This window comes from Scylla paramamosain, chromosome 28 (genome assembly GCF_035594125.1).
Source record: "Scylla paramamosain isolate STU-SP2022 chromosome 28, ASM3559412v1, whole genome shotgun sequence".
In the NCBI taxonomy this organism is placed as follows: Eukaryota; Metazoa; Arthropoda; class Malacostraca; order Decapoda; family Portunidae; genus Scylla; species Scylla paramamosain.
Genome location: NC_087178.1, coordinates 12,976,179 through 12,997,250, shown reverse-complemented (window position 1 = coordinate 12,997,250; position 21,072 = coordinate 12,976,179). Strand labels below are relative to the sequence as shown.

Below are 21,072 nucleotides of genomic sequence, written 5' to 3'. Positions count from 1 at the left end.
ATCATCATCAACAGCATCATCATCATCATCATCGTCGTCGTCTTTTCTTCTTCTTTTTCTTCTTCTTCTTCTTCTTCTTCTTCTTCTTCTTATTATTATTATTATTATTATTATTATTATTATTATTATTATTATTATCATTATTATTATTATTCTTGTTCGCCTTCTTCTTCTACTTCTTCTTGTTCTTCTTATTCTTCTTGTTCTTGCTCTTTTTCTTCTTGTTCTTCTTCTACTCGTTGTTGTTGTTGTTGTTGTTGTTGTTGTTGTTGTTGTTGTTGTTCTTAAGCGTCGATCCCGTTTCGTGTCTTCCCACGGTTGTTACTGGCGTGTCTTCATATACCTCCTCTTTTTTCTTCTTCACCTTCTATCTGTCTTGTCAGTCGCTTCCTTATCGCATCGTCCCCCAGGCGGCTGTCAGAGGAGCACCCTAACGAAGAGTATGATTCTCAAGACTTAATCGAAGAGGCTTGAAGTTTTGCTTTTAGCTCCTTGTAACTGTTTCCTGTCTTCATGTTGGTATTAATGCAGCCTTATTAGTTTTAATTTGCCACATTTTCAGTTGTTTTATACTTTTTAATTCTTTAAGTGTTTTTTTTTATTTCACGATCTTTTCTAGTTTTCGTTAAAATGTTCGTCTCTATCACGCATTTCAGTTTTATTTCAGACTCGTTTTATCTGGTTTCTTCCCTTCTTCATCCAGTTTTATCTGCGTTGAGTCCTCTTCAGTCACTCAGTTCACCTCAGTCTCCCCTTGGTGTTCTGTAATCCTTCTCATGTTCCACAATTCGTTCCTGAACCCCTGTGATGTGTCTGGATTCTTCCCAACACAATCTAACCAATTCCTGATCCTTCTCAAATTAACAAAACACCTGCATTCAGTCCTTCCCAGCCCTCTCCATCCCGCTCAACCCCGTTCAGCGCCCTTCAGCCTTCCCCAGGTGTTTGTTTATACCCCGCGCTGTGCAGTAACCTTCCCTAACTCTTCCCCGTCCACTACCGTCCCTCCTTCCCTTCCACACGCTCCCCACGACCCGCCCGCTAGTCCCGTTACTCCGTCCTTCAGGTTGCCATCCGCTGTCTCCTAAGGGGCCACAGGGGGTTTCCTGGGGGAGTACCAGGGGAGTACTGGTGGGGTGCCGTAAGTGCTATTGGCCCGTCACGGTCTCCAGAACCTGCGGAGTAAACATCTGGCGCCACCGTTGCTGCTGCTTGCGGTTCATTCGTTCACATGATGGCGGGATGGAGCAGATGTGGCGCTTTACGTAACGCTACCGCAGCATCTCGTCTCGTAGCGGAGCACCTGGACGCGGCATGATGCGATACGTGCTATTACGCTCCTTGTCTCCCTTAGCGGACCTCAGTGTTTTTGTTTTGGTGGATGTCTTTACCTTGTGGCCTGGAGGAGGTGGTGGTGGTGGTGGTGGTGGTGGTGGTGCGTTTATATGTAAATTTTATTGTGCTATTGTCTCGTTATGGGGATTAATGTTTGTGTACGGATGGCTTAGCCGTAACTTGTATCTAGGGGAAGGTATTGGTTCGTTCATGTATAGGTTTTATTATGTCGTAGGAGTCTGGTTATGAGGGCTTAAATTTTGTACACTGAGTGGTAATCGTAGCTCGTGCCCAGAGGAAGGTACTGGTGTGTTTATATCAAGGTCTTACTGTACTATAGAAGTCATCTTGTGGGAGGCAAGTTTGGGTTCATATGATTAATTGTAACGTGTCTAGAAAAACGTATTGGTGAGTTTAAGACCCGTGTTCTGAAACTTTTTTTTTTTTTACTCACATAAGAACTATTTTCAGAGGCCACAAATATGATTTTTCGAGTTCTCATGAATATTTCCTTCTTCTTAGACTATCAATCACTAGAATCATGAAAAATCACCCTTGAGAGCTCCCAATAACTCCCACCAGAGCCTGTTAAAAGTAGACGAAATAAGATGCCGAAACGTTTTAAGAATACGAACCTTTATGTGAATTTGATCACACTATTGAAGTCTTGTGATGCTTATAGTTTGTGCTCAGATTAGTGTGCAGGAAAAAAAATATTGCATAGTATCTTAATAAGTAAACCCTTATCTTAATAAGTAAACCCTTTTATATGTATTTCTTATACATATATTTCACTGCAGGGTTGTTTTGATGTCTTAAAGTTAGCGTTCAGATAGATATGAATATTTGTAATTTCAGACTATAAGAATGTGTTTTCAACTTTTTTTTATTACTTTGGAGGATATGTAAAGCTTTAAATATGCCTAATTATACAGTAAAAGCTCACTAAGTTGTCAATCAATAATTCTCAGCTCGGAATAACTGGTATAGGCTCACGGAGGAAAAGCCTCTCGTAAAATCTCCACTAATTGATATACCTACAGATGTGAAGATATGAAACAGATGTGTGTAGCTCATTAAAGCGTCTGTAGTGAACACCTGTGGCTTAAACATTTGTATCCTCGTGGATATTCACAACTTGTAGGTACGATAATGTGCTGTTTACCTGTGTTTCCTTCTTTGTTATTGTTTATCGTGGTTCAAGACTCAGAACGAGATTCTTTCGTATGAGACTTAAAGTTTGTGTTCAGGTGTCAATTCTTAACATGTATCAGGCAGAACGTGTTGCTTATTTCAGCCTTTCTGCCTCGGGGTTGCTCTCATTCCTGCCAACAAAGAAATTCAAGGAAGGAAAATGGATGTAAATTGAATTAGAGTAAAGTCGTGACTAGCCGAGCATTCAGCCCAGAAAGAGAGAGAGAGAGAGAGAGAGAGAGAGAGAGAGAGAGAGAGAGAGAGAGAGAGAGAGAGAGAGAGAGAAATAAGTGGATAATTTGATATAACGTAATAATGAAAAAAAAGTGGAAGCCGTGCAAGGCAAACACAGCCAAATAAAGACTAAATAACTCGCGGGGAAAGTTACGTAAAAGGAAATAGGAAAAAAAGATCAAAATAATTACTGCTCCTACACGACTTTTCATGGTATCAGCCTGGTAACGATAAGATGAAAAAAAAAGCAAAAAAAATCACTGCGGGAAAAAAATAACGTGCATAAGAGGAAAAGAAAAACAAAATACTGGTTACACATGACTTTTTCATTATCTCTCTCTCTCTCTCTCTCTCTCTCTCTCTCTCTCTCTCTCTCTCTCTCTCTCTCTCTCTCTCTCTCTCTCTCTCTCTCTCTCTCTCTCTCTCTCTCTGTCGTGTGTTGCCTTGAGATGCACACGGAACTTTTTTCCACATTTCCTGTAGTCGGTATGGTCGCGGCCTCGTCAGCCAGGGCGGGGACGTGGAGGGCGAGTCCTGCGGCTGTGGGTAGCGGGTTGTACCACCAGGAGGCACCGCCGGCGACCCTGCTGAGGCAATGACAGAGCTAAAAACTCTTCTTCCATTTCACCGTCAGGAAGTTCCGTTATAATTGTTGTTTGTAAGGGAGGAAGACAGGCAGGCAGACAGACAAGGAGGTAGAATAGACTATAAACTGCTGCTGCGTGGGAGGATGTGTGTGTGTGTGTGGGTGTGTGTTTGTTGTTGTTGTTGTTGTTGTTGTTGTTGTTGTTGTTGTTGTTGTTGTTGTTGTTGTTGTTGTTATTGCAGTTATTGTTGTTGTTCTACTACTGCTGCTACAACAACAACAACAACAACAACAACAACAACAACAACAACAACAACAAAAACAACAACAACATCAACAACAACTACTACTACTACTACTACTACTACTACTAGTACTGATAATAAGATAATGGCGGGTGATGATAATGCTGATAATGAATTAATTGTTTCACTGACATTTAAGTTTCGCAGTCTTCACCCACTCACCGCTGTCCCGCTCACAACAACAAAAAATACGTTTTATAAAACCGTCCGTGAAGTTTTAAACAAGTCTGAAAGAAAGAAATCGAATTATTCGCCATGACCGTGTCGCTATTCAGAGAGAGAGAGAGAGAGAGAGAGAGAGAGGAGAGAGAGAGAGAGAGAGAGAGAGAGAGAGAGAGAGAAAGCGAATGCACGAACGCACACATACCTCACCTCACTTTACCCCCTTCGGATCAGATCAACCTGGTTGGGAAACGGTCATGACATTTCACACCACACACACACACACACACACACACACACACACACACACACACACACACACACACACACACACACACACACACACACACACACACACACATTCCCTTAGGTCTTATCTGGGACACAGCCACATCGAAGCTCACGGTCTGAGGCGAACACCTAGGCAGCGAGGCACGAGATATTGGACATGTGTGACGAGTTTGTAAAGCCTGTTCAACTCCAGGATGTATGTTTGAAGTGACGGTAGAAGTGGCCTCAACCTCCCCCCTTCCACACACACTCCCCCTTCCCTTCTCTCTCCTCTCCCTCTCCCTCTCTCTCTTCTCCAGTCACCTTGGATCGCGTCTGTACTCGTGCTGGTCATCAGTACCATTATTATACCCGCTGGTTTAAGTTGCGTGCCTCTCTCTCTCCCTCCGTCTCCCGTCTTTCTACCCACATGGCCGAGAATCGAAACTGGTGGCTGGTGACTTAGTGCTGGCCCTCGTTTTCTTTGATGTGCTGGAGGCGCTGAAGAAGGTGAGCATTAGTGCTGGTGGTGGTGGTGGTGTGGTGGTGATGGCGTGGATCGGTGATCGTGGTGTTGTTAAGAATATAATTCTTTTTTTTTTTCCATTGTAGTGGTGAAGTGATGATGAGGTTTATGATTGATTTTGGTAGTGATGATGATGATGATGATGATGATGATGATGATGATGATGATGATGATAATGATGGTGATATTGATGAAAAGTGGTGTTAGTGATGATTTTGTCTTTTAATGATGGTGAAAGAAACTGTTGATGGTGACGATAACAATGACGATGGTGATGTTGATGGTGTTGACTGTGGTAATAATGATAATGATACTGATGAAAAGTACTGTGGTAATAGTGATGATGGTGACAATGGTGAAAACATATTACCGTGATGATGAGAATAATGATAGTGATGAAAGAATTATTATTATTGTGGCGACGGTGACGGTGATGGAAACTAAATAATAATGATAGTAATGATAATGAATGATGGTAATGAGTAAACTAATGACTTAAGGTGACCTGGCGATGCTGATGTTAACTGTGATGGTTATGTAATACGCAGAACATTCACCTTTACCATTGTTACCACCACCAATACCACCACCACCACACCACCACCACCACCACCACCACCACCACCACCGCTACAAAAACACAGGCGTGGTATAGCAAATCCATGAAGACTCTTAAGTGTTTGTGTTGTGTTTTTCTTGTTTTTTCTTCTTTTCTACTCTTGTCTCATGATCATAAAAAAGGCTCGTAACAGGAACAAATGACTTCCGCATGGTCATACCAAAGATTACGGCATAAGACACACACACACACACACACACACACACACACACACACACACACACACACACACACACACACACACACACACACACACACACACACACACACACACACACACACCAGGTGCACATACCTACACACACACACCCACATTATTTACGTACACACAGCTGGCCTTGAGAGTGGCAGATTAGCAGGTGCATTGAGAGAGAGAGAGAGAGAGAGAGAGAGAGAGAGAGAGAGAGAGAGAGAGAGAGAGAGAGAGAGAGAGAGAGAGAGAGAGAGAGAGAGAGGAGAGAGAGAGAGAGAGGATGAGAGAGAGAAGAGAGAGAGAGAGAGAGAGACAGACTTCAACAAACTTTCTCGTGTCAGTCACCTTTTCCCGTCACCGATTTAAAAGATATTTCATAAATTTTATCCCAGGCGCACACACACACACACACACACACACACACACACACACACACACACACACACACACACACACACACACACAGAGAGAGAGAGAGAGAGAGAGAGAGAGAGAGAGAGAGAGAGAGAGAGAGAGAGAGAGAGAGAGAGAGAGGGCAATCACCTACATACACGTTAATTTTCTTCCAGAGTAGTAATACAGTGAACACACCGAAGTAAATTTGACGATTCACTCACATTTGTTTGTTCTCTGTCGGTCAAATAAGCGTTGCGAGGCAGACAATGTGAGCAGCGAGTGAGCGGTGACGAAACACGTTGCTTTGACCGCCACGAATTCTGAACATTAATGGAGAGTGTAAAAAAAAAATGATAAAAGGAAAGAGCAAGTTGTTTTTTTTTCACTTTTTCTTTTTTTTTTTTTTGTGAAAATGAGGAATGTGATTTCTCCGGGCTTTATTTTCCTTTCATGTATTACTTTGATGATTTTTGTGTGTTATGGAAAGTGTTACAGTGGCATTAGTCAGACTTCAGCTGAAAATAGAAAGAACTAGTGTGTGTGTGGGGGGGCGGGGGATGCCTTAAGTATTCTTTATGTATCAGTAATTATTTGCGTTGTTTACATGCACATTACTATAGTAGAAACTCGTTAGTTGTGTATAATTTGTGTAAATCAGGTCTTTTATTATTATTATTATTATTATTATTATTATTATTATTATTATTATTATTATTATTATTATTATTATTATTATTATTACTTATATCGTCATCATTGTCATCATACTTCTGTCTACTAAGAATAGCTCGTATCCTAACATATTATTTAATTTATTTTCCCTCCGCCACTAAAAAAGTATTGTTATTATATTTTCACTTTGTGTTACCTGTCTTATCTCTGTTAACAACCATCTTGTTAATATTGTAATTTAACTTTATTTAATTCCATTCCTTCATTTTCTCCATCATTAATGGACTTCTGCAGCTTTTTATTCACCTGCCAAGACGTTTCCTCTTATGAACACCATAATGAACAGCCTTTTTTTTTTTATTACTTTTTCCCCTTGACCGTTCTCCCGACACGTAGAGATGTGGGTCTCGTACATAAATAGATTGAAAAAAAAATATATAAAACAATTCCTTACCGCAAGTTTTCTCCGCTCTTTACAAACTTTCCTATTAACTTCACTATTTTCACGGCGCTTGCCTCCTCACTGACTCGTATGATGTGAAAGTGCTGCTGGTGATTCGCTTCATTGATTCAAAACTTATAGATATCGCCAGTCATTTGTTTAACTTAAAAGAAGCGTGTTTGTCTGTCGGGCGTCTCCCTCTCCTTGCATACACACGACCTACATGGCGTTTTTGGGTTGTTTGTGCAGTCTTTATTTATGTATGTGCGGTTGAAATTCCTTAGTTCTCCCTGTGGATGTAAACAAGGTCATTTTCTATTTCAATGCACGCTTAATTTCCTATACTTCTGTTATCATGCATTCTCGTTTTCCTTGATTCGACGTTTTCTTTATTCGTCATCGATGCGGTCTAATAATATTGTGTAAATAACAGTAAGTCATTAACTCAGCGCACGCTTGATATGGCGTTATTTACTTTATTATTTTCATTCCTTATCGATGCATTTTGGTAAATTACACATAGTCACAAACTCTCCTTATCCGATCACGATAGTATTATTATTATTATTAGTAGTAGTAGTAGTGTTTTTCTATTCTAGGTTTGCTAGGTTTGTCAGGTAAATTAAATTTACTTAACACCTGTAGAGGCAAACTGCAGGTGCCGGCGCTGTAGTCTTGCCTTTTTCGGTGTCCAAGTTGCGCGTGGGAGATACAGCAGGGCGTCAAGGGCAGGTGGAGGCCGAGTGTGTGTGCGTGTGTGTGTGTTTGTCCGTGTGTGCTATGTGGGAGAAATGTAACCTGATAATATCCTCTCTCTCTCTCTCTCTCTCTCTCTCTCTCTCTCTCTCTCTCTCTCTCTCTCTCTCTCTCTCTCTCTCTCTCTCTCTCTCTCTCTCTCACACACACACACACACACACACACACACACACACACACACACACACACACACACACACATACACGGATACATCATTATCAACATTACCTCACATGCGTCACCTGCATAGTAACCACAACCATACTCTCTCTCTCTCTCTCTCTCTCTCTCTCTCTCTCTCTCTCTCTCTCTCTCTCTCTCTCTCTCTCTCCAATACAATTTTCGGTATATAAACGATCAGTATCTTGGCTTATGATGATGGTGATGGTGATAATTACGACAATGATGGTGATTACGGTAGTGGTTCGTCTTGCAAGCAGAGGAGTGGCGGGGCGGGGCGGCCTTGTTCTCCGTCTCTAAGCCCCGTCCACTTTCCTCCCTCAGGGCCTGTCAGTCAGTCCGCTTATAGGGGCCTTGTTGTCTGAAGGTGGTGTGTCTTCTGTTGTGTTCGTGGTAGTGGTGTTGGTGAAGGTGTGATGTTATGATTGTGTGATTTTTGTGAATGTAGCAGTGGCAGCGGCGTTGTGGTGTGTTTGTGGTGGTGATGGCAGTGGTCAGGGTGTAGTGGTGCTGATGTGGTGTTGTGTTTCTGGTGATGATGGCAGTGGTTAGGCTGTAGTGATGTTATGGCGGTATTGTATTAATGGTTATGGTGCTACCTGCAATTACGAAAAAAAACATAAATGATAACACAAAAAATCAACAAAATCTTTCATTGAGTTTCCATATGAATAACAAGGATTTTCTTCACATTCCCATTCTTTGCCAACATGTTCATTAATCAACTAAAACTACTTGCTATATATTCCCTTCAATCAACACGAGACTCAGCAATCTCCTAACACCTGCCCCATCTGCTCCTTCACCCTCAGCAGGCCTCGAGGTCATCCTGGAGGAGCCGGAGGAGGAGTACTGCAGCTCACACGTGTCTGAGGACGAGCTGAGGAGGGACGTAGATATTACCTTCGAACTCAAGTGTGAGCGGCGGTCCCTCGACGGCTCTGAAGGCATCGGCTCGGCGGAGGGCGACACGCAGTCCTCTGGGGGGTCTGAGCATTGTGTAGAGGAGGACTGCGCTAGCTCCGGCATACACAGCGAGGGTGAGTGTTAAAATTTTGTCTCTCACCTCATCCTAAATCGTCCTCATCCTTCAATATCTCCTCAGTCCTCTTTTTTTTCCTTTTTCCCTTCTATTTGATATTTTTTTCTACCATCATGTACTATTATCTATTATTTTCTATCATTAATGTTTACAGGAACAATATTCAGGTGCAAGCGTCACGTCAGGTGAGAACGATGCGTATTGCTAGATTTGGTTTAGCTTCCCTTCCATCATCTCGCGAGATACGTTTTCCTTTTCTTTTTCCCGCGTATTATGAGAAAGAATTTGATGAGGGACTTAAGAAAATAAGTGCTGGGACGGGGAAGGGGGTAACTTCAATGTATTTGTACTTACTGTAACTGTTTATTGTGTAAAGACACTATTACTGCTGCTGCTGCTACTACTACTACTACTACTACTACTACTACTACTACTACTACTACTACTACTACTACTACTACTACCATCAGAGCGATACACACACACACACACACACACACACACACACACACACACACACACACACACACACACACACACACACACACACACACACACACACACACACACACACACACACAGCGCCAGACAGTGAAGAATTCGTGTCATAAAATATGAGTAATGAACCACAGAGAGACTTTCTGCTCTGTTAACAAGGGTGACACTTCCTCCTGCTCCCCTTCCCCCTCCTCCTCCTCCTCCTCCTCCTCCTCCTCCTCCTCCTCCTCCTCCTCCTCCTCCTCCTCCTCCTCCTCCTCGTAACAAGTCTCCTCTGGTTGCAATCTCAGCTTGTAACAATGTTCACGTCGTGCACAAAAAATAGGCCAGAGAGACAGATAGACAAACAGACAAACAGAATAAGAAAAAATATCGTGATGTCTTTAGTGTCAGACATACAATCCATTTTCAGTAAGTGCTATTGTCTCAGAAATTCTAGTAATTCACTTTGTGGCTTTAAAGTAAAAACTGGGATTTTTTTTCTCTCCCTTTTTCTGTCGCTCTGCGAAAAGAAACTAATTAGTGCAAGGTTCGGTGGACTTCGTGAATGACATACCCCACTGGTTCATTGTGTGTGCGTTTGTGTGTGTGTGTGTGTGTGTGTGTGTGTGTGTGTGTGTGTGTGTGTGTGTGTGTGTGTGTGTGTGTGTGTGTGTGTGTGTGTGTGTTTATTTGTCAAAGATATACATAAGCGAGGGAAGAGAATCGCTTTAACGCCGGTCAAAGACGAAACGAAAGCTGAGGAATTCGGAAAGGAGAAAGAAACACAGTGTACGTGAAAACAAACACATAGATAAAGAGGAAAAAAGCATCGTAATTTCACTGGGGATCGCTACAGCGTGTCGCCGCCGTCGCCGCCGCTGCCTCGCTACGGTCGTGCAAACACCACACCCGAGAGATTGCGATGGGCGGCTCCCTCCCTCATTCCCTCCCGCCGGGCCGCCTCCTGCCTCCCGCCGCCGCTACACCTGCTTTGCTTCACTTCTCTCGCGGCTACGATCCTGCTAGCACCTCCTCCACCACAAGGACGTCTCCACTAAGTGTCGTTTGTGTGACGGAAAGTCCTTGGTGTCTCTATATTAGGACTCTAAAGGACGTCCCGCCACTAGGTGTGCTTTCGGTTTAGCGATGGCCGCTTCTGCCGCCTCTCTTCTCACCCCGCCGCCGCACTTGCATCCTGCCAGCCAGCCCAAGACGTGTCCAGTGGAATCTCAAGAGCTTAGCGTTGGAAGTGGAGAGGATTCACTTTTTGACACGGTGATCCTGCCCAGTGGTTCTAGTGAGACAAGAAGCACGAGCCCCTCGGAGGATAGTGACTGCAGCGAGGCTGGATTCATGGCCGCCGCCCGCAGTACATTTAAGGAAGATCCAAGCTGGAGTCATGAGGTACATGTTCGACTCTTGACCAGCAGGGGCACAGGAAACGCAGGTAACAGTGCAGGTGTTTATTCACAGAAGGTGTGAACAGAAGGCTGGAGGTAGGTGATCTCCCGGCGCCAGGCCGCGCACTTCCACTTAACACTTATGACTGAAGCCTAGCTCGTTCACTCATACACGTATTCATGCCTCACACAAGTCTCGCTCATTCACTCGTTCACACAACTAGCTAACAACCACACACCTCCCCCGAGACATAAGGAAGATTCCTTATCTTTGTTATGGCTACCGTAACACATGAAACAAAGTTACAATGATTGAAGTACAGAAAACACGGTACATATACACAAAACAAACACAGCGTACAATGAACACGTACGACTAATCGTAGGTGCTACGGTGCCACCGCACCTGCAGTCGTCTCGGCTCCCTACGCTGTCGGCTGCTTCGACGCTCTGGTTGCTCTCGGCCACGGTGTACCCCGTTACCCTGATGCTCCGGGCTGCCGGGATGGTGGTGTTCCTCGTGACCCTGATGCTGAAGCGCTGCACCGCCATGAGCGGTGTGCTGCTCGACAGGAAGGGGAGCAAGAGGTCTGTGTGGGCGTAGGTGTCTTCTATTACGCCACATCACGCGACCGCTGCCCATCTTGATGAGGTAGTCTCTCCTTCGCCCAACAGCCACGATGACACCCAGGCGATCCCAGAGGCCTGTCGTGTGATCTTGAACGTCGACGTGGCCACCGAGGTGCAGGAGAGGAAGAGTACGGGCGGACGCGTCGTGGCGAAGTTTCGCTTTCTTCCTCAGTCGCTCTGCCTTGGCGTCGCACTCATCAGCAGCGCGCTGCCACTGCTGAGCGTATGAGCGATGATGAGCCGGGACACAGGACCTCATAGGATGACCGAAGAGGACTTGTGCTGGTGATCGCCCTTCCGCCCTCGGAGTGTTGCGCAGTTCCAGCAACCCGCGAGCGAACGCATCCTCGTCCAGGTGTCCCTGCTGTGTGGTCGTGAGGATCAGCTTCTTCACGGACTTGACCGCTGCCTCGGCGTGACCATTGGAGCGTGGATAATGAGGTGAAGATACACGATGCTCCACCCCCCATCGAGCCAGGAAGCGCCGTACCGATGAAGAAGTGAACTGCGGTCCACCGTCAGTCCTCAGGAGAACAGGCACGCCCGTGTCGGCGAACACACCCCGAAGGACACGAACGAGCTGATCAGCCGATGCTGGACGTGAGCATGCAGACACGTGAGGCCACCCAGACAAGCGATCTACATACACGAGGTATGTACGGCCTGCTGCGTGGAAGTAGTCTGCAGAAACTGACTCAAACACCCTGCTGGGTGTGTCCGTGTCCTGCCAGAGAGGTTCGTTGGCTTGGCTTGGTAGGAGTGGACGGCATAGTGAGCATCCAGAAACGACGTTCTCAACGTCTCTGTCCATACCAGGCCAGTACACCGTTTGTCGGGCCCGTCGCTTGGTGCGCTCCATCCCCTGATGACTGTCATGGAGTCGCTCTAGTGTTTCTCGGCGGAGGCTGTGAGGAATAAGAAGCCTCGGCCCGTAAACCACCAGGTCGTCGTCTACGGCCAGCAGACTGCGCACCGGCCAGTACGTACGCAAGCGGTGATCGAGGTCGTGGCAATGATCAGGGAAGCCCTCGATGATGACGTTCTTGAGCAAGCAGTACTCCCCGTCTCTTGCTGCTGCGGCACGTACCATTTCCACAGTCTGATCCTGGAGTGGTGCTAAGCGGACGCCGTCCTCATTGGTGGCAGATAACGCTGAGATGACCGCTGAGTGGAGAGGGTCGAGGTCACCAGAAGTAGCAGCATCCTCTTCCTCCACTGGGTCCTGTACTGGAGCACGTGAGAGGGCGTCGGGCACACAGTGTGTCGATCCCTTTTGCCAGCTTGCTGTGAAAGAATACTGAGCAAGCTTCTCCCTCATGCGCTGCAGCCGCAGGTTCTCTATTTCTCCCAACAACTTGCTATTGAGGAGAGGTATCAGCGGGCGGTGGTCGAGCACTAGATCGAAGTGAGGGAGTCCTTTCAGGTAGGTGCCACATTTCCTGACTGCCCAGACGATTGCAGCCATTTCCAACTCTATTACTGCATAGCGGCTCTCTGTGTCTGTAACAAATCTTGACCCGCATTGCACCATCTTCCACTGGTCACTGTGCTTCTGCAGGAGAACGAATCCAAATCCGTGCATCCTTGAGGCGTCAGTCTGTAGCATCGTTGGTAATGATGGGTCGAAGTATGCCAAGACAGGTGGGCTGACGAGACACTGTTTCACCTTCTCAAACGCCTCTTCATGGTTAGGAGACCAGCACCAACTGTTCTTCGGGCGTAAGAGATCTCTGAGGGGTTGTGCAGCTGCAGCCACAGCAGGAGAAAAGCTTCCAAGCTGGTTTGTAAGACCCATGAATGATCGTAAGTCGGTGATGTGCTGTGGTCGTGGGAAGTCAGAGATTGCCTTAACTTTCTTTGAGTCTGTCGTGTAGCCTTGTCCAGAAACAGAGTAACCACAGTAATCTACCACTCTTTCCGCGAATGTAAACTTCTGTGGGTTGAGAGTGATGCCGTGCTGGTCACACCGCCGCACAATCTGAATGACATGGGCTAAGTGCGCACTGTAGGTGGAGTCATAGGCCAGGATGTCGTCCACGATCTTGATGGTGTTAGGTATGTCGCCGAGAGCTTGGTCTCCTCGACGGTTATACTCGTCTCCAGACGAGACGAGACCCATAACCGCTCGCCGAAACTTGTACCGACCCCAAGGTGTTATGAAGCAGGTTAAATCCTGGTCTTCTTCTCTAATGGGGACTTGAAAATACCCCATCTTGGCATCAAGAGTGGTGAACCAAACTGCTCCGGTCCCGATCGAGGCGATGGCGTCATGAGGTGAGCGCACTGGATACACGGGCCTCTTCACGTAACGGTTGAGTCGTGTCAGGTCAACACACAGCCTTACACCAGATGTCTTTTTTGGGACAGGCACGATGGGGTGGCACCATGCCGTAGGGTAGTCCACACTCTCGATGATTCCCTTGTTAAGCAGCTCTTCCAACTGGCTCTTAATTTCTTCACGCCAATTGTAAGGGATTGTACGAGATGCTGTTACGGCGAAGGGTCGAGCGTCGTCTGTCAACTCGATGGCCATGGATCCACCAGCCATTGCACGTAAACCTTCCTTTGCTTCGAAGACGCTGGGAAAGGCCTTGATCACAGCAGCAGCGTGCCCCGCACGCTGCTGTGCGTTGGGTCGTAGGAATGAGGCCAGCTGATCACTTCTGTGGGCGTAGATAGAGGTGGCTGCGAGGCGGTCGGGTACTTGATGGAGCTGTTGCCGGTGTGCTGTTCTTCCCTGCGTAGCGGTCGGATTTGAGCCGGAAAATCTTCGGGGAGGATTCCGAGAGCGATGGAATCGTACCAGCTAAGCAGCGCCCCCTTCACCTCCTTCACCACGCTCACAACAGTCTCAGCTTCCCTGTCGCCCAGTTGCAAGTGCGACGAGAAAGTTCCTACACAGGTGAGGGGGTGATTACCGGCAGCATAAAGTCCATCACCATCAGCGGGCGCCAAGCTGGAGGGCGGGATTCCAAGGAGTGTTGCCGTGTCGAGGCCAATAACGGTCGTTTCGGCCCCAGAGTCAGGAGTCCACGTAATCTTGTCTCTTCCAGCGGGATGTGTGGCGGTAATGAGCACCTGGGGCGCAGGTCGTGCCGTCACCGTTTTTGTGTATACGCCTGATAAGAGCTGGTATACACTGGCACTGGCTCCCCGCCTCGGGCCTGCACCGCGATGAGGAGAGACAGTTGAGGAACTCCTCGAAGCTCCTCGTCGTTTCCTCACTGTCTGCTGACATACACTCGCAAAATGCCCTCTTTTCCCGCAGTTACGACACACTTTATCTATTGCCTGGCATCCCCTTTTGTCACTGCGACAATCTTTGCCACAACGATAACAGCCCGTGGGGCTTGAGCCCCCGAAACTGCCCTTCCTGTAGTTCGAGACAGCGTTCACACCATGGCTCGAAGAGTGAGAGCCGCCCCTTAGTACTGCACTACACTGGTTAGCGCTCTCCGATGCTCTGCAAATATCTATGGCGTTTTCAAGGGTGAGTTTCTTGTTTTCCAGCATGCGTTTCAGAGCCACTTCGTCTCGTGTCCCAACGACAATTCTGTCACGCAGCTGATGGTTTATGCACTGGTCGCAAAAGTCACAGAAATTGGCGATTTCCTTAACAGCACATAAAAAGTCGTCAAAACCTTCTTGCGTTTCTTGCACGCGGGAGTAGAAGTCTCTTCTATCCATGATGATGTTGCGCTGGCTTCGCAGGTACTCACACATTGCATCGAGGATGGTTCTTAACTCCGCGTCTCTCGGTAAGCTTATCCCGTAGCGAAGTGTACGGGTCCACTCGTCGTCTAGGACAGCAGCGAGTGCCGCCCTCTGCTCAGCCAGGGAGAGACAGTCTATCCTGGCGAGGGTTACGTATCCTTCAAACTTATGGCGCCACGTGTCGAACTCACGTAAAGATGCTGACGCCGTTAAGTGAGGAATGATGGTGGCGGACGTCGGGAACCTCGCGCCCTGGGTAGACGTGCTGCGGGCTGTGGTTTCGCCTTCATTGCTCGCCGTGGTGCGACTGGGAGCTTGTGTCCCCACTCTCTCCAGCAGCTGGGTTAAACGCTCCTCGCGAGCCTGACTCTGCTCCGACTGTCGCGCTAGCAGGGCAGCCAGCGCCTCCAACTGCTTCTCCATTCTGCGCCGTACCCACTGCAGCCTTGTCCTGATCCTACTCACTGCGCCATGTTCGACTCTTGACCAGCAGGGGCACAGGAAACGCAGGTAACAGTGCAGGTGTTTATTCACAGAAGGTGTGAACAGAAGGCTGGAGGTAGGTGATCTCCCGGCGCCAGGCCGCGCACTTCCACTTAACACTTATGACTGAAGCCTAGCTCGTTCACTCATACACGTATTCATGCCTCACACAAGTCTCGCTCATTCACTCGTTCACACAACTAGCTAACAACCACACAGTACAGGAACACAAAGAAATGGCTGAAGATACTGAGTCGGCGGAAAATAATGAATTAAACCAAGTACACGAGGATTGCACGGCGGCCATTGCGTGCACCGAAACCTTCCCAGTGGTGTTCGCGTGCAGCGTGGAGCAGGTGAGAGCCGCAGACGAGTCAGACGTGCAGTGCAGCCTCAGGATTTACCGGCAGGAGGCCAGCATTATCCTCCGTCAGCCGAGGGTCATGGACTCTATCCGCGCCTTCAACCACCGAGATGGAGTAAACCATGAGGGCGGGGAAGCGTGTGACTCGTTCCCTTGCGACTCCAGAAACTCATCAGGGGGCGTGGTGAGGCTGCACGAGTCACTAAGTCAAGTTGATCATGAAGAGAATCCCGCTGGCGATGAGCAAAAGAGCGGGACGGTGCCCGGGACAGAGAAGGAGGAAGATGACCCAAGCAACACTCCACCACGACACGGTGACTCCTTGGCACCAATACTGCTGTTGCTGGCGGCGGCGGCAGGGGCGGCATTAGTGGCTGCTGTGGTCCATCCCTTCGGCGCCAACCTGAGTTCCGGCATCATCGCCATCGCCGTCTTCTTCTCCCTCAGTAAGTGGCACACGTCCCCGTGACTGGCGAGAACCTTCACGGTCCCGCCACGCACGTCCTCACCTCATCCAGCTTGGCGCGAAAACGGTACATTACTCGTATTTCCTGGGTTCCTGCTGCTGCGCCTTGCACAGTCACGCGAGAAATCCTATCAGCTAGCACGCATAAGCCGTGCATGCGTGTAATAGGAGCACAACAGCTTGTGTTAACTCTATCTTACAAGTCACTGCCTCACTTTAAGACAACTTATTGAACTTTTTTCTCTTACTGTCTTTCCGGATGTTACCTTGCTGGCTATGTTCTCTCCATAAAAGGTAACTTTCACTGTTATGTGGCCATTCTTCAGGAAGTCATTAGGGCCTGAAAGGTGAATGCTGCAGACGTGAAATAAGCTAAATGCGAGAAATAGCAAAGGAGCAGGTGGTCGGTTCAGGTAGAGCATTGTACTGTGTCGAGAAAGTGACCTGCGCTAGACCAGAACAGAGAGAGAGAGAGAGAGAGAGAGAGAGAGAGAGAGAGAGAGAGAGAGAGAGAGAGAGAGAGAGAGAGAGAGAGAGAGAGAGAGAGAATCATTTTCCTCTTTTCTGATTTATAACTTTCCTGAACTTAGCTAAAATTCAATAACAATTTCATTTCACGGTCCCAGCTTTTGACCGTGACATTGGAATCCTTTCTCTGTGTCCCCATTCCTTGGTCGTCTCAAATTAAAAATACCATTGCCTTTACGCGCCTCTAAACATCTAAGTGAAAGTATCGTTGCCTTTGCTCGTCTATAAACACTAAAGTAGAAATATTGTTACGTTTGCGCACCTGTAAACGTCGAAGTAATAATATTGTTGCTTTTGCATGTTTCTAAACATGGAAGTAAAATGCTTTATTCTGGAGAATGAGAGGAAATCGAGCAGAATAAACGTGTTACTTTCACAGGTGATGTTGTGTTGCGTCGTACAGAGTGGCAAGCATTTCAATGCAAACACGGGCCACTGCAGTATGTAAGAGAGTATGGCGCAATTGTATGAACTTATTCTTTATAAAGGTGCAAAGTTTTATTTTCTTTTCCTCAATGGTTTATTCTTATCTTTACTTTCCTCTTATTTCCTGTAATTGTTCTCGGTCTGAAAAAAAAATAAATAAAAAAATAAATATATATATATTCTTTTAAGCTCGTCATACAGAAGGCTTGGTAACAGTATGCCAGTAAATAGTTCAAAATGAAAAAAAAAAAAGACAGTAAGACAGTTAGACTTGGAACCGGTTATCAAAAGTATTACAATGATGACAGGACATGTTAATGTCACGTCCGCTATTTTTACTAACAACACCAATCATAGAATTACTCCTCCTCCTCCTCCTCCTCCTCCTCCTCCTCCTCCTCCTCCTCCTCCTCCTCCCTCCCTCCCTCCCTCCCTCCCTCCCTCCCTCCCTCCCTCCCTCCTCCTCCTCCTCCTCCTCCTCCTCCTCCTCCTTTTCTTCCTCCCCCTCCTCCTTTTCCACCTCCTCCTCCTTTTCCTCCTCCTCCTCCTCCTCCTCCTCCTCCTCCTCCTCCTCCTCCTCCTCCTCCTCCTCCTCCTCCTTTTCTTCCTCCCCCTCCTCCTTTTCCACCTCCTCCTCCTCCTCCTCCTCCTCCTCCTCCTCCTCCTCCTCCTCCTCCTCCTTCGTCTCGTGACTCAGCACTCGCTTCATAAACTTCAGACCTTTAACATTTTGCTTTTGTCTGCTACACATGTTTTTTTACTCTTAGTTTTTCACCTCCTTCCGCATTGCTATCGAAGTCTCTCTCTCTCTCTCTCTCTCTCTCTCTCCTCTCTCTCTCTCTCTCTCTCTCTCTCTCTCTCTCTCTCTCAAGCACTTAAAATATTCTATTATTTCCATATTAGTTGAATATCGTGGACTAATAAGCATTGAGTTTCGTCAATAGTTGCTATACTATAAACATCCATTTAAGTACGTGTTAGAGAAAATAAAATAAATGAATAAATATATATAAAATAGGATGTTACTGGTCCTTTACTGTGAGGTCCTCTTTTGAAATGTCAGCTGCATGTGGCGGCATTCCCGGACGGTCACCCATCCAGGTACTACCCAGATCCCTCGTTGCTTAACCTCACTGATGGATGTTGTAAGGTTGCAGGTGTAACTTCTCGGAAAATGTGTGTCGAACGGTGCAGGTCACAGGTGTGACTGCAAAAAAGAAACATGTGGCGACAACTGGAACACACACACACACACACACACACACACACACACACACACACACACAGCTGATCAAGTCCTCCCTTCCCTTTTCTCCGTGCCCTGCCCCTCCAGGATGTAACCAGTTTTGACACACACACACACACACACACACACACACACACACACACACACACACACACACACACACACACACACACACACACACACACACACACACACACACATAATACCCTCTCTCCGATGACCTTGAAAGACATAATACGCAAAAATCAAATTAGGCATTTTTTTTCTTCCTCGCAAGGGACGCCGAGGGTTAAGAAGCGCAAGGAAGTGCAAAGCGGGCGTGGTCTAATTACGTATCGCAGTAATCAATCTAAACTCCTTGTTTGTCAGTGTTTTTATGGCGCTTGTTGATGACGGGGAATTTACTGTCTCAGATTGATTAGCGGGTTGTGATGGGGACGTTTGGGAGTGGAAGGGAGTGGGTTCAGTATATAGCTGTTGGGTGGGCGGGTGGGCTGGAAGACAGTAAGTGGGTGGGGCCTGGTGGGATTGTTGTTGGTATGTGGATGTGGAAGGCACAGTACGTGGGTGGCTGGGTTGAAGGATAGTATGTAGTTGGGTGGGTTGGGGGTACAGTACTTGGGTGGATGGGTGGGTAGGTGGGTTGGAGGACAGTAGGTGGGTGGGGGAGGCTGGTGAGGTTCATGGTGGTGGTGGAGGGTAGCGGATGCGGAAATACCAGAGAACCGTACCTGAATATCTTGTACTTTCCAATGCTTTCCATTACTTTGAACCATAATGTTGTTCTGTGGATGCGAAGTGAAGGTGTAGTGAGCAGCAGAAAGAAGAGGAGGAGGAGGAGGAGGAGGAGGAGGAGGAGGACGAGGTTGGATAGAAGGAGGAGGAAGAGGAGAAGCAGGAGGAGGAATAGGAAGAGAAAGAGGTAGTATAGGTGAAGGAGATGACGAATGGAAAATTATAATGTTATAGGAGGGGGAGAAAAAAAATTAGGTGGTCGTGGTGGTGGTGGTGGTGGTGGTGGTAGTGGTGGTGGTGGAAGTAGTATTAACTGTTGGGTATAGAAGGTCACTGGTAATGTCTGTTTAAAGGTGTGCCTTGCGAGTTACACTTATGACCCTCTTAACAGCGTGACCTAATGACCCCGGCCCCCAACAACATCCCCCCTCCTCTCCTCTCCTCTCCTTCCCAACTCCCTCCTCCCAACCCGCTAACTTGCTCCCCCTCCTTATGAAGACAAGACCAGAATAATAAATGACTTGGAAGACGAGAGAGAGAGAGAGAGAGAGAGAGAGAGAGAGAGAGAGAGAGAGAGAGAGAGAGAGAGAGAGAGAGAGAGAGAGAGAGAGAGAGAGAGAGAGAGAGAGAGAGAGAGAGAGAGAGAGAGAGAGAGAGAGAGAGAGAGAGAGAGAGAGAGAGAGAGAGAGAGAGAGAGAGAGAGAGAGAGAGAGAGAGAGAGAAATTGCATGAACATTTGCTCTCACTTTTTCCTTTTCTTCTTTTTTCTTCCTTTTTTTCAGATTACTATCATATGTATCTCAGTCACGTTTTCTTCAGTCTCATATTATTCGCCTTACATTTTCTTTCTTCCCTGTTTATCGCGTCATTCTTACGTTTATCAAGTATAATATCAGCTCTCTCTCTCTCTCTCTCTCTCTCTCTCTCTCTCTCTCTCTCTCTCTCTCTCTCTCTCTCTCTCTCTCTCTCTCTCTCTCTCTCTCTCTCGTACATTCCCGTTAGGTATTTAATTTCTAGGCGGCACGTGAGGATAATTGTGTAAATGAGACAGGAGGAAAGTGATAAGGAAGAGGACGAGGACGAGGAGGAGGAGGAAGAGGAGGAGGAAGAGGAGGAAGAAGAGGAGAAAGAGGAGGTTATGGATGAAAACAAAGCCCTAAGTTCTCTTTTCGTTATTCAGTCTTGCGTGTTCACCATATTCCTCCTCCTCCTCCTCCTCCTCCTCCTCCTCCTCCTCCTCCTCCTCCTCCTCCTCCTCCTCCTCCTCCTCCTCTTCCTCTTCCTCTTCCTCTTCCTCCTCCTCCTCTTCCTCCTCCTCCTCCTCCTTTTTCCTCCTCCATCTCGCCCATGCTTCCTTCCTTAACTTCCTACTCCTCCCATCCCACACTCCCTTATAATACCTCCTTTTCTTCTTCTTCTTCTTCTTCTTTTTCTTCTTCCTCCTCCTCCTCCTCCTCCTCCTCCTCCTCCTCCTCCTCCTTATCCTCTTTTCAGGGTCACCTGGCTCAGTAGAACGAACGGTGAATGGTAATTAGAGAGGGTATGCAAGTAAACAGATTTCAGGTGTGACTCTTGCTACTGTTGCGCTCTCTCTCTCTCTCTCTCTCTCTCTCTCTCTCTCTCTCTCTCTCTCTCTCTCTCTCTCTCTCTCTCTCTCTCTCTCTCAGCACCCTTTCCTTTGGGGTCA

The 21,072-nt window shown here is 47.1% G+C and overlaps 1 protein-coding gene across 1 annotated transcript; it reads left to right on the top strand.

The window, feature by feature from the left end:
* The first annotated feature begins 8,919 nt into the window (after positions 1 to 8,919).
* LOC135114936 (uncharacterized) lies at positions 8,920 to 16,706 on the top strand. Its single transcript, XM_064031226.1, has 2 exons — positions 8,920 to 10,803; positions 15,845 to 16,706. The coding sequence occupies exons 1-2, from the start codon at positions 10,540 to 10,542 to the stop codon at positions 16,451 to 16,453; spliced, it is 873 nt and encodes a 290-aa protein (XP_063887296.1). The 5' UTR covers positions 8,920 to 10,539; the 3' UTR covers positions 16,454 to 16,706.
* Positions 16,707 to 21,072: the final 4,366 nt, after the last annotated feature.